This window comes from Calliopsis andreniformis, unplaced genomic scaffold, assembly GCF_051401765.1.
Source record: "Calliopsis andreniformis isolate RMS-2024a unplaced genomic scaffold, iyCalAndr_principal scaffold0030, whole genome shotgun sequence".
Lineage (NCBI taxonomy): Eukaryota > Metazoa > Arthropoda > Insecta > Hymenoptera > Andrenidae > Calliopsis > Calliopsis andreniformis.
Window position 1 is genome coordinate 330,517 of NW_027480439.1, and position 14,144 is coordinate 344,660.

At 42.5% G+C, this 14,144-nt stretch overlaps 2 protein-coding genes across 2 annotated transcripts; both read right to left on the bottom strand.

The window, feature by feature from the left end:
* Positions 1-7,885: 7,885 nt before the first annotated feature.
* Positions 7,886-11,554, bottom strand: LOC143187445 (uncharacterized). Its single transcript, XM_076391666.1, has one exon. The coding sequence runs from the start codon at positions 11,552-11,554 to the stop codon at positions 7,886-7,888; it is 3,669 nt and encodes a 1,222-aa protein (XP_076247781.1).
* A 237-nt stretch (positions 11,555-11,791) lies between these two features.
* Positions 11,792-13,171, bottom strand: LOC143187446 (uncharacterized). The gene has a single exon (XM_076391667.1). The coding sequence runs from the start codon at positions 13,169-13,171 to the stop codon at positions 11,792-11,794; it is 1,380 nt and encodes a 459-aa protein (XP_076247782.1).
* Positions 13,172-14,144: the final 973 nt, after the last annotated feature.

The window sequence follows — 14,144 nt, forward strand, 5'->3', positions numbered from 1 at the left end:
TTGAGGATTGAGGTTGAGGATTGAGGATAGAGGATGAGGGCTGAGGGTTGAGGATTGAGGCTTGAGGACTGAGGTCTGAGGATTGAGTATAGAGAATTGAGGATTGAGGATTGAGGATTGAAGATTGAGATTTGGGTATTAAGGATTGAAGAATGAGGATTGAGGATTGAGGATTCAGGATTGAGGATTGAAGATTGAGGATTGAGGATTCAGGACTGAAGATTGAGGATTGGGTATTGGGGATTGAAGAATGAGGATTGAGGATTGAGGATTGAGGATTGAGGATTGAGGCTTGAGGATTGAGGATTGAGGATTGAGGATTGAGGATTGAGGATTGAGGATTTAAGACTGAGGATTGGGTATTGAGGATTGAAGAATGAGGATTGAGGATTGAGGGTTGAGGCCTGAGGATTGAGAATTGAGAACTGAGGATGAGGACTGAGGGCTGAGGGTTGAGGTTTGAGGAATGAGGATTGGGGGTTGAGGATTGAGGATTGAGGATTGAAGATTGAGGATTGAGTATTGAGGATCGAGGATTCAGAATGAGGGCTGAGGGTTGAGGATTGAGGTTTGAGGATTGAGGACTGAGCATTGAGGATTGATGACTGAGTATTGAGGATTGAAGATTGAGGATTGGGTATTGAGGATTGAAGAATGAGGATTGAGGATTGAGGATTGAGGATTGAGGATTGAGGATTGAAGATTTAGTATTGAGGATTGAAGATTGAGGATTGTGGATTGAGGATTGAGGATTGAGTATTGAATATTGAGGATTGGGGATTGAGGATTGACGATTGAGGATTGAGTATTGAGGATTGAGAATTGAGGATTGAGGATTGAAGATTGAGTATTGAGGGTTGAAGGTTGAGAATTGAGGATTGAGGGTTGAGGATTGAAGATGAGGGCTGAGGGTTGAGGATTGAGGTTTGAGGACTGAGGATTGAGGATTGAGGATTGAGAGTTGAGGATTGAGGATTGAGGATTGAAGATTGAGGATTGGGTATTGAGGATTGAAGAATGAGCATTGAGGATTGAGGATTGAGGATTGAGGATTGAAGATTGAGGATTGAGGATTGAGGTTTGAGGATTGAAGATTGAGTATTGAGGGTTGAAGATTGAGGATTGAGGGTTGAGGGTTGATAATTGAGGATTGAGGATTGACGATTGAAGGTTGAGGATTGGGGACTGAGTGTTGATGGCTGAGTGATGAGAACTGATGTTTGTGGATAGAGATATGAAGATTGCAGATTGAGTATTGCGTATGGAAAACTCTGAACTGAGGATATTCTAGTGAGGATTGAGGATTGACAGCTGATTGTTGAGGACTGAGGTCTGAAGATTGAGGATTCAGGATTGAGGATTCAGGACTGTGGTTTGAGGACTGTGGATTGAGGATTGAGAATTGGGGATTGAGGATTGAGGATCGAGGATTGAAGATTGAAGATTGGGTATTGAGGATTGAGAATTGAGGATTGAGGATTGAGGATTGAGGATTGAAGATTGAATATTGATCATTGAAGGTTGAGGATTGAGGATTGAGGGTTGTGGATTCAGGACGAGGACTGAGGGTTGAGTATTGATGTTTGAGGTCTGAGCATTGAGGATAGAGGATTGAGAATTGAGGATTGAGGATTGAGGATTGAAGATTGAGGATTGGGTATTGAGGATTGAAGAATGAGCACTGAGGATTGAGGATCGAGTATTGAGGATTGAAGATTGAGTATTGAGGATTGAAGATTGAGGATTGAGGATTGAGTATTGAGGATTGAGGATTGAGGATTGAGGATTGAGGATTGAAGATTGTGGATTGAGGATTGAGGATTAAAGATTGAGCATTGAGGATTGAGGATTGAGGATTGATGATTGAGGATTGAGGATTGAGGATTGAGGATTGAGGATTGAGTATTGAATATTGAGGATTGATGATTGAGGATTGAGGATTGAGGATTGAGGATTGAGTATTGGGGATTGAGGATTGAAGATTGAGGATTGAGGATTGAGGATTAATGATTGAGTATTGAGGATTGAAGATTGAGAATTGAGGATTCAGGATTGAACATTGTGGACTGAGTGTTGAGGGTTGAGTGATGAGAATTGATGTTTGTGGATAGAGATTTGGAGATTGCCGATTGGGTATTGAGTATTGAAAACTGTGAATTGAGGATATTCTATAGAGGATTGAGTATTGACAACTGATTGTTGAGGTCTGAGGGCTGAAGATTGAGGATTCAGGATTGAGGATACAGAATTGAAGTTTGAGGACTGATGATTCAGGATTGAAGATTGAGTATTGAGGATTGAAGATTGAGGATTGAGGTTGAGGATTGAGGATAGAGGATGAGGGCTGAGGGTTGAGGATTGAGGTTTGAGGACTGAGGTCTGAGGATTGAGTATAGAGAATTGAGGATTGAGGATTGAGGATTGAAGATTGAGATTTGGGAATTAAGGATTGAAGAATGAGGATTGAGGATTGAGGATTGAGGATTGAGGATTGAGGATTGAGGATTGAGGACTGAGGATTGAGGATTGAGTATTGAGCATTGAGGATTGAAGATTGAGGACTGTTGATTGAGGATTGAAGATTGAGGATTAAGGATTGAGGATTGAGGATAGAGGTTTGAGGAATGAGGATTGAGGATTGAGGATTGAGGATTGAGGATTGAGGACGAGGACTGATGGTTGAGGATTGTGGCTTGAGGATTGAGGATTGAGAACTGAGGATGAGGACTGAGGTTTGAGGATGAGGGCTGAGTGTTGAGGATTGAGGATTGAGGATTGAGGATTGAAGATTCAGTATTGAGGATTGAAGATTGAGAGCTGAGGATTGAGGATTGAACATTGAGGACTGAGTGTTAATGGTTGAGTGATGAGAATTGATGTTTGTGGATAGTGGTTAGAAGATTGCAGATTGAGTATTGAGTATTGAAAACTGTTAATTGAGGATATTCTATAGAGGATTGAGTATTGACAACTGATTGTTGAGGTCTGAGGGCTGAAGATTGAGGATTCAGGATTGAGGATTCAGAATTGAAGTTTGAGGACTGAGGATTGAGGATTGAAGATTGAGTATTGAGGATTGAAGATTGAGGATTGAGGTTGAGGATTGAGGATAGAGGATGAGGGCTGAGGGTTGAGGATTGAGGTTTGAGGACTGAGGTCTGATGATTGTGTATAGAGAATTGAGGATTGAGGATTGAGGATTGAAGATTGAGATTTGGGTATTAAGGATTGAAGAATGAGGATTGAGGATTGAGGATTCAGGATTGAGGATTGAAGATTGAGGATTGAGGATTCAGGACTGAAGATTGATGATTGGGTATTGGGGATTGATGAATGAGGATTGAGGATTGAGGATTGAGGATTGAGGATTGAGGCTTGAGGATTGAGGATTGAGGATTGAGGATTGAGGATTGAGGATTGAGGATTTAAGATTGAGGATTGGGTATTGAGAATTGAACATTGAGGATTGAGGATTGAGGATTGAGGATTGAGGACTGAAGATTGAATATTGATGATTGAAGATTGAGGATTGAGGATTGAGGGTTGTGGATTGGGGACCAGGACTGAGGGTTGAATATTGACGTTTGAGGACTGAGGATTGAGGATTGAGGATTGAGGATTGAGGATTGAGGATTGAGGATTGAAGATTGAGGATTGGGTATTGAGGATTGAAGAATGAGGATTGAGGATTGAGGGTTGAGGCCTGAGGATTGAGAATTGAGAACTGAGGATGAGGACTGAGGGCTGAGGGTTGAGGTTTGAGGAATGAGGATTGGGGGTTGAGGATTGAGGATTGAGGATTGAGGATTGAGGATTGAGGATTGAGTACTGAAGATTGAGTATTGATGACTGAGGATTGAGGATTGAGGATTGAGGATTGAGGATTGAAGATTGAGTATTGAGGATTGAAGATTGAGGATTGAGTATTGAGGATCGAGGATTCAGAATGAGGGCTGAGGGTTGAGGATTGAGGTTTGAGGATTGAGGACTGAGCATTGAGGATTGCTGACTGAGTATTGAGGACTGAAGGTTGAGGATTGAGGATTGAGGATTGAGGATTGAGGATTGAGGATTGAGAATTGAAGATTGAGGATTGGGGACTGAGTGTTGAGGGTTGAGTGATGAGGATTGATGTTTGTGGATAGAGATTTGAAGATTGCAGATTGAGTATTGAGTATTGAAACCTGTGAATTGAGGATATTCTATTGAGGATTGAGGATTGACAACTGATTGTTTAGGACTGAGGGCTGAAGATTGAGGATTCAGGGTTGAGGATTCAGAATGGAGGTTTGAGGACTGAGGATTGAGGATTGAGGATTGAGGATTGAGGATTGAGGATTGAGGATTGAGGATTGAGGACTGAGGATTGAGGATTGAGTATTGAGCATTGAGGATTGAAGATTGAGGACTGTTGATTGAGGATTGAAGATTGAGGATTAAGGATTGAGGATTGAGGATTGAGGCTTGAGGAATGAGGATTGAGGATTGAGAATTGAGGACTGAAGATTGAATAATGATTATTGAAGATTGAGGATTGAGGATTAAGGGTTGTGAATTGGGGACCAGGACTGAGGGTTGAATATTGACGTTTGAGGACCGAGGATTGAGGATTGAGGATTGAGGATTGAGGATTGAGGATTGAGGATTGAAGATTGAGGATTGGGTATTGAGGATTGAAGAATGAGGATTGAGGATTGAGGATTGGGGCCTGAGGATTGAGAATTGAGAACTGAGAATGAGGACTGAGGGCTGAGGGTTGAGGATTGAGGAATGAGGATTGGGGGTTGAGGATTGAGGATTGAGGATTGAGGATTGAGGATTGAGTACTGAAGATTGAGTATTGATGACTGAGGATTGAGGATTGAGGATTGTGGATTGAGGATTGAGGATTGAGGATTGAAGATTGAGTATTGAGGATTGAAGATTGAGGATTGAGTATTGAGGATCGAGGATTCAGAATGAGGGCTGCGGGTTGAGGATTGAGGTTTGAGGATTGAGGACTGAGGATTGAGGATTGATGACTGAGTATTGAGGATTGAAGATTGAGGATTGAGGATTGAGGATTGAGGATTGAGGATTGAGGATTGAGAATTGAAGATTGAGGATTGGGGACTGAGTGTTGAGGGTTGAGTGATGAGGATTGATGTTTGTGGATAGAGATTTGAAGATTGCAGATTGAGTATTGAGTATTGAAACCTGTGAATTGAGGATATTCTATTGAGGATTGAAGATTGACAACTGATTGTTGAGGACTGAGGGCTGAAGATTGAGGATTCAGGGTTGAGGATTCAGAATTGAGGATTGAAGATTGAGGATTAAGGATTGAGGATTGAGGATTGAGGTTTGAGGAATGAGGATTGAGGATTGATGATTGAGGATTGAGGACGAGGACTGACGGTTGAGGATTGTGGCTTGAGGATTGAGGATTGAGGATTGAGGATTGAGGACTGAGGATTGACGATTGAGTATTGAGGACTGAGGGTTGACCATTGAGTATTGAAGATTGAGGATTGATGACTGAGGATTGAGGATTGAGGTATGATGATTGCGGATTGAGTATTGAAAATTGTGTGTTGAGGATTGAATATTGAGGATTGAGGATTGAGGGTAGAGGATTGAAGATTGAGTATTGAGGATTGAAGATTGAGGATTGAGGATTGACGATTGAGGATTGAGGATTGAGGTTTGAGGATTGACGATGAGGGCTGAGGGTTGAGGATTGAGGTTTGAGGTCTGAGGGCTGAGGATTGAGGATTGAGATTTGAGGATTGAGGATTGAGGATTGAAGATTGAGGATTGGGTATTGAGGATTGAAGAATGAGGATTGAGGATAGAGGATTGAGGATTGGGGACTGAGGATTGAGGATTGAGGATTGAGGATTGAGGATTGAAGATTCAGTATTGAGGATTGAAGATTGAGAGTTGAGGATTGAGGATTGAACATTGAGGACTGAGTGTTGATGGTTGAGTGATGAGAATTGATGTTTGTGGATAGAGATTTGAAGATTGCAGACTGAGTATTGAGTATTGAAAACTGTGAAATGAGGATATTCTATAGAGGATTGAGTATTGACAACTGATTGTTGAGGTCTGAGGGCTGAAGATTGAGGATTCAGGATTGAGGATTCAGGACTGTGGTTTGAGGACTGTGGATTGAGGATTGAGAATTGGGGATTGAGGATTGAGGATCGAGGATTGAAGATTGAAGATTGGGTATTGAGGATTGAACATTGAGGATTGAGAATTGAGGATTGAGGATTGAGGATTGAGGATTGAAGATTGAATATTGATCATTGAAGGTTGAGGATTGAGGATTGAGGGTTGTGGATTCAGGACGAGGACTGAGGGTTGAGTATTGATGTTTGAGGTCTGAGCATTGAGGATAGAGGATTGAGAATTGAGGATTGAGGATTGAGGATTGAAGATTGAGGATTGGGTATTGAGGATTGAAGAATGAGCACTGAGGATTGAGGATCGAGTATTGAGGATTGAAGATTGAGTATTGAGGATTGAAGATTGAGGATTGAGGATTGAGTATTGAGGATTGAGGATTGAGGATTGAGGATTGAGGATTGAAGATTGTGGATTGAGGATTGAGGATTAAAGGTTGAGCATTGAGGATTGAGGATTGAGGATTGATGATTGAGGATTGAGGATTGAGGATTGAGGATTGAGGATTGAGTATTGAATATTGAGGATTGATGATTGAGGATTGAGGATTGAGGATTGAGTATTGGGGATTGAGGATTGAAGATTGAGGATTGAGGATTGAGGATTAATGATTGAGTATTGAGGATTGAAGATTGAGAATTGAGGATTCAGGATTGAACATTGTGGACTGAGTGTTGAGGGTTGAGTGATGAGAATTGTGTTTTTTAGCACAAATTTCACGGTAAACTTCACGTTATTTTAGATTGTAACGCGAGTTACCACCACCGTGAAGTTGCGTAAATTCCTTCTTCCCGGTTAGGGTTAGAAGGATGTTAAATTGTTCCAACACGATTATTAGTTGAAAATGTATATAATTTCAATTCACTGGTTGTACAATTGGATATGTAGTTTTGTTTGGAAGGCTCCAAAGGCTTATTATACAGAATTTACTGAAACTGAAGCTGAGGACGTCTCGCGACTTCAACGATGTCGATTCAGAAAAGATGACCGAATAATAATTGAACGAATACTCTGAAGTATCCTTTTTGAATAACTTCGCCTTTCTCCTTCCATATCAAACCGTCAGCAAGAGCCGCAGAGCATATTCCAGCGAGGTAGGCCTTGACCTAAGTGACCAATTAGTAAACGTTTGGGGTTTATCTAATGGAAATATACTGAATTGTTCAGCAAATCAGCTCGCTGGACATTTCCCATGTAGGCTAGCCGAAAACCCAGCAGCTGTGGTGCACGCATGAGTCGTCAACGTTGACGACTTCAATTCTCATGTTTGAGCGTGCTTTTTGAGTATTTGATCAGAGCGAGCCGGAAATACCCCAGGCACGAGCCATGTTTGGCTCAGAAAACCCTACGATGGGTCATATCTTTGAGATATGTGGTCATGGTGACCGGTGGTACCTAGGGTATGGTTACGTTAGATGGCTTGGAACCCCTGATGGGGTTCGACTCTGATCTTTTTGATTCGTGCACCACATGAGGTTAGCTTACGACATGGAGGAGAAAGTCATGTTAATATTCAGAGCCAATGTCGCCGAGAAGGTTTGAATGTTTATTCAAATCGGCTATAGATATGATTACTGTTTCTTAGTAATTTCGCGTCAGGTTGGTCGATATCGCGAAACATCCTCCCCCCGTTGAGAGGGCACCGATCAACTATTTATTCTGTAAATATAGTTGTCTGAATATGTGTACGGTTATATATTTGTAATTTATATCGTTAATCGTTCTGCTCAGCCTGGTCTGCATGATTGGGCAGGGGTACCAGTCGTTTTACGCTTCGATCAAGTGTACTGGTGGCGGTTTTAACTGTGACAGCTCTAACGATGCCATCAGCACCTGGATAGACCTTGATGACTCTGCCAAGGGGCCAGTGTAGAGATGGAACGTTGTCTTCCCTGAGCAGGACGATTGTGCCTTTCTTTATCGGATGAGTTCTTTTGGTCCATTTGCTGCGAGTGGTCAATTCATTCAGGTACTCTCGATGCCATCTAGTCCAGAAGTGCTGCTTCACCTTCTGGAAGTGTTGCCAGCTGGATAAACGATTTGCTGGAACGTCTCTGAAATCATGCTCACGCAGACTTGTTAATGAATCACCGATTAAGAAATGACCGGGAGTGAGGACCAGAAGGTCATTCGGATCAGAGGACATTGGGGTAAGCGGTCGAGAATTTAAAATGGCTTCAATTTCAATTATCAAGGTATTGAAATTTTCGAATGTGAAAAGTTCCGCGCCTGCTACACGTTTTAAATGATATTTAAACGACTTTACTGCTGCTTCCCAAAGTCCTCCAAAATGAGGTGTTAATGGAGGAATGAAATTCCAATTGATGCAATGATCAGCGAGGAACGTAGTTAATTTTTTTTTATGATCGTCTGATTGTAGCAATGAACGCAGTTCACGCAATTCATTATTTGCCCCAATGAAGTTTGAACCATTGTCCGAATACAGGTTTGCACAAAACCCTCTTCTCGCGATGAACCGTTTAAGAGCGGCAATAAATGCCTCGGTGGATAAATCGCTGACAAGCTCCAAATGTACGGCCTTTACAGCAAGACAAACGAAAACTGCCACATATACCTTGACCCGACTGCGGTTTCGGTGTTTTCGCTCCTTAATGTAGAATGGCCCGCAGTAGTCGACTCCCACGTGTGTGAATGGTCGAGATTCTGTGACTCTAGCTACCGGTAGGTCACCCATAATATAATCCACGGGTGGCGGTTGAGCCCGGCAACAGCGGATGCAATTCTTGATAACCTTCCACACCTGATTTCTGCCATCAATAGGCCAATACCGTCGTCTGATAGCATACAGGGTTGCCTGAGTACCTGCATGTAATTGCGCACGGTGCTCATTTTCGATAATGAGTGCGGTGGCTCGCGTTTTTGGAAGAATGATTGGATGCCGTTGATTGAATGGCATTAATGAATTTTTTAACCGACCTCCGACTCGCAGAATCCCATCGCGATCGATAAATGGATTTAGACGTTGTATTCTGCCTTTTAAGGTATGGCCGTTTCCTGTTGATAGATTCTTCACTTCTTCGGGAAAGTGAACTCGCTGTATTAGCTTGATCATAACATCATGAGCATATTTTAACTCCGATGCTGTGAGCTCTCCTGTTGCCGTATTCTTTCGTTTCCATCGAAAGCAGCGTGCGACGATTCTAATTAATTTCCCCCATGAGGAGAATCGTTCAATAATTCCAATATCGGGAATGGTTGTTGTTAAACATATGATGGTTTTCTGTTCGGGAAGACTGGCTAAACACGGCATATTTCCGGATGGCCAATGTGTTTCATCGTTATTTAACCATTTTGGTCCATGGTGCCATATCGATGGTCGCAAGAACTCTTCAGGTGATTGACCTCTGGAGATAAGGTCTGCTGGGTTGTCTGCAGTTGGAACGTGTCGCCAATTAGTGATGTTGGTTTTATTTTGTATCTCGGATACTCTGTTAGCTACAAAGGTTTTCAACAGATGTGGGGATGTCTGCAACCAATGTAGCACTATTGCGGAGTCAGTCCAATACACGGTACGGTTTATGTTGAACGGTAAAGCTTTCTGTGCTGTAGCGACCAATGAAGAGAGTATTAATGCTCCGCATAATTCCAGTCGCGGAATTGACTGAGTCTTCAGTGGAGTTACTTTGGATTTTGCCAATAAGAGTTCCACCTGGTAGCGATCGTTTGCATCTCTTGATCGGATGTAGATACAAGCTCCGTATGCTCGTTCGCTGGCATCGCAGAAACCGTGTAGCTCGATATGTACAGGATCGTTGATGATTGTCTTTCTGTTGAATGTGACATTGTTTAGGAGCGGCAACTGAGTACAATATTGCAACCATTCAGTATGTATGGTCATTGGCAACGACTCATCCCAGTCGATCTTCATAGCCCAGATCTTCTGTAGCAGAATCTTAGCTAGGATAATAACAGGTCCGAGGAGACCTAATGGGTCGTAAATTCTAGCAATGACTGAACTAATGGATCGCTTGGTGATGGGCCTTGTTGATTTGATATCCTTCACGGAATATCGGATTTCGTCATCGGTGGATTCCCAAAAAACTCCCAAAGTCTTTATAGTAGACGACTCCCCAAGGTGAAGCGTCTTGTTAATGTGTTCTTCGGGTAATCCATGTAAGAGTGGTTTATGATTTGATGCCCACTGTCGTATGTGTAATCCCGCTGACTTCAATAGTTGGATCATCTGGTCGCGCAAGGCTAACGCTTCTCCAGTGGTTGATGCTCCTGTAATTAGATCGTCAACGTAAAAGTCTCGTTTCAGAATCTGAGCCGCGTTGGGAAATCGATGTCCTTCATCCTGGGCCAATTGTGAGAGACAGCGAATAGCCAAATATGGTGCTGCGGATAATCCAAAGGTGACTGTATTTAATTCATACGTTTTTAAATTTCCATTAGAGTCGCGCCAAATGATCCTTTGGTATTTCCGATCTTCCGGACGAACAATAAATTGACGGTACATTTTCTCAATGTCGCCGATCAATGCATAACGATGACCTCGAAATCTAAGCAGAATATGTAGTAAATCTTGTTGAATTTTGGGTCCGACGTGTAGAGTGTCGTTGAGTGAGATGCCTGTTGTTGTTGCTGCGGAACCATCAAATACAACCCGCAATTTCGTGGTGTCACTAGTAACCTTCGTGACTCCATGATGAGGTAAATAGTACCCGTCACCTATCTCATCGATATCTTGCAGCTTCGACATGTGTCCTAAGTCCAAATATTCATTTAGCACCGATTGATACTCCCGGAACTGATTTTGATCGTTCTGAAGCTTCCGTTCCAATGACGTGAAACGTTTTAAGGCCCTTGATTTTGATTCTCCAAGTTGAGACAATTTGTCGTTGAATGGAAGTGCCACTACGTATCTGCCGTCGGCATTCCTTCGTACGTTCCGTTGGAAATGCTCCTCACATCTCCGTTCGGCTTCTGAAAGACGTTGAATCTGGGGTCCGTCTTCTAACTCCCAAAATCGCGCCAAATCGTCCTGTATAGTAGTGACCGTATGACAAGCAATGTCTCGTGTGGGTTTGGAAACTGGGGCACTCCCCCCGATAATCCACCCCAATCTCGTTTTTTGCAAAAACAAGTCTGGACCGCAGGGAGGTGATAGATTTAATTGTCCGACGCTTAATAAGGACAGTGCCACTCCTGATCCTAATAATAAGTCAATCGGTGCTGGTATGTGGAATGTTGGATCTGCCAATTGTAAGTTTTTCGGAATTTTTATCTGCGTGCGGTCAATGGGTTGGTCCGGAATCAATGAGGATATGGCTGGTATTGTCAGAAACGTCAATGTCCGGTTATAATTGCTGGTTTTTGATTGTATTATTGTTGTTATTGTGTGTTTGGACATAGTCGTCATGGTGTTCAGGACTCCTATCGGGATTGAACAACTTCCTAAAGAAATGCCAAGTCGTTTGGCAAGAGCTTCAGTCATGAAATTCGTTGAGGCACAAGTATCAATGAGTGTCCTACAAGGAACAGGTTGGTGATATTTGTTTAGAACGTAAATTTGAGCGGTCACTAGGATATCTTGCGTACGTGAATCGACAATAAATGCCTTATGAATTCCTCGTCGTGCTGACGATTCCAGTGCTAGTCAATCTGCTTGTCGTGGTGTTTCACTAGGATGAAAAGAATCTGTGGATCTTCGAGGTGTTGGTTCTTCATTTGTATTTGCTTGATGGAGTAGGGTATGGTGCTTCTTATGGCAGATGCGGCAGGTACTGCTTGTACAATTGATTAAACTGTGACCATCCCTTAAACAATTCTGACATAGTGATGCTCTTTTTAACGCTGTGATCCTCTCTTGGACCGATAACCCATGAAATCGTTCGCAGGCCCAAATATAATGATCGCCCTTACAAATATGACATTGTTTATTTGATTTTGCTATATGTGGCCTCTCTTTTACTCTACGATTATCATACGGGTGATGTGATCGTGCTGATAAAAACGCGTGGCCTCGCGATGGTCGGTGTTTGTGAATTCGAGACTTTCCTGAAGATCCAGCTTCTACTCGTTCGAATGAGGGAGGTGTTCTTGTGCTCGATGTGAGAGCACAATTTGCTCGCTTTTCTAAAAATTCTAATAACTCCGTATAAGCTGGTACCTTCTTCTTATCCTTCAGAGTTAATTCCCAATGCCACACGGTGTTTGCATTTATTTTTGATATAATAATCGACAGCAGAAGGCTGTTCCACGAGGCTATATTTTCACCCAAGTTTATCAACGCGCGAAGGTGTTGATTCACCGTGTCTACTAAGTCGCCTAATGCTTCCGGTGTATCCTTGGTGAGTTTTGGAATATCTCGTAATGCGTCGCAGTGTCCTAAAATAATACGGCGCGGACAATCGAATTTTTCACGTAACAATTCGATAGCGTCACTGTAATTCGCATCGGTAGTACTCAAAGCCTGAATGCAAGCCGCGGCCTTGCCGGTTAAGGTTGATCGCAAGTATTGTAATTTTTGTACAGGTGTTAAATCTTCGTTACGGTCAATCATTGACGAGAAGAGATCGTAGAATGATGACCATCCTTCAATTGTTCCGTCGAACGTCGGCAAACGCATTTCCGGTAATTTAATGGCCATTGGTGCCGGTGTAGTCGATGCCGGTGAAGGATTGGTACCAGATGTTGTGGCACTCGTTGACTGCTCATTATGTAACAACCGATTTGCCCTAGCTACTGCGGCATAATAGTTATTTTGGATTTCATATCGACGTGCCTCTTCAGACTCGTCTAGTTCTTCGATGCTGAATTGAATATCGTCGAATTTCTTCCATGTCTCATTCAGGCCGTTCAAATGCATTTGCAATAAAAAGGTATCGCGTGAATCTGAATCCTCATAGTAATCGAGGAAGGTCGATAATGATGAAATCTGCCCGAGGATGTGACCACGTTTTCGTCGCAAGGTACCGATATTCGGCCCTCGTGTAGCGGTTTGCGCTTGACTTGAACTTGCGGAAGTGTTCGGCATTGTGATTTGAATGAGACGAGAAAAGGAGGATAATATAAAGTAACGATCCTACCTTGTCGTTGTCAAGTTGATGATAATGTTGTAGTTTGAACGGTATCTAAGTCCTCTGTTCTCCTTGTAACCGTTGGATCGAGACCACCCTTGTAGTAGAATATCCGACGAAATAAGTTGTAAATGACTTCTACTGGTACTGGATGAGCTGTGATCCGTGTACTATCACCCACTAAGATTCAGTGTTTATTGTCCACACTGTAATATTCAGTCTAGTTTATGGCACTAATTTGCACCTAACTTCGTTTCTAATGCACTGCACTGCACTGAAATCCGGCTCGAAGGACCAATGTTTTTTAGCACAAATTTCACGGTAAACTTCACGTTATTTTAGATTGTAACGCGAGTTACCACCACCGTGAAGTTGCGTAAATTCCTTCTTCCCGGTTAGGGTTAGAAGGATGTTAAATTGTTCCAACACGATTATTAGTTGAAAATGTATATAATTTCAATTCACTGGTTGTACAATTGGATATGTAGTTTTGTTTGGAAGGCTCCAAAGGCTTATTATACAGAATTTACTGAAACTGAAGCTGAGGACGTCTCGCGACTTCAACGATGTCGATTCAGAAAAGATGACCGAATAATAATTGAACGAATACTCTGAAGTATCCTTTTTGAATAACTTCGCCTTTCTCCTTCCATATCAAACCGTCAGCAAGAGCCGCAGAGCATATTCCAGCGAGGTAGGCCTTGACCTAAGTGACCAATTAGTAAACGTTTGGGGTTTATCTAATGGAAATATACTGAATTGTTCAGCAAATCAGCTCGCTGGACATTTCCCATGTAGGCTAGCCGAAAACCCAGCAGCTGTGGTGCACGCATGAGTCGTCAACGTTGACGACTTCAATTCTCATGTTTGAGCGTGCTTTTTGAGTATTTGATCAGAGCGAGCCGGAAATACCCCAGGCACGAGCCATGT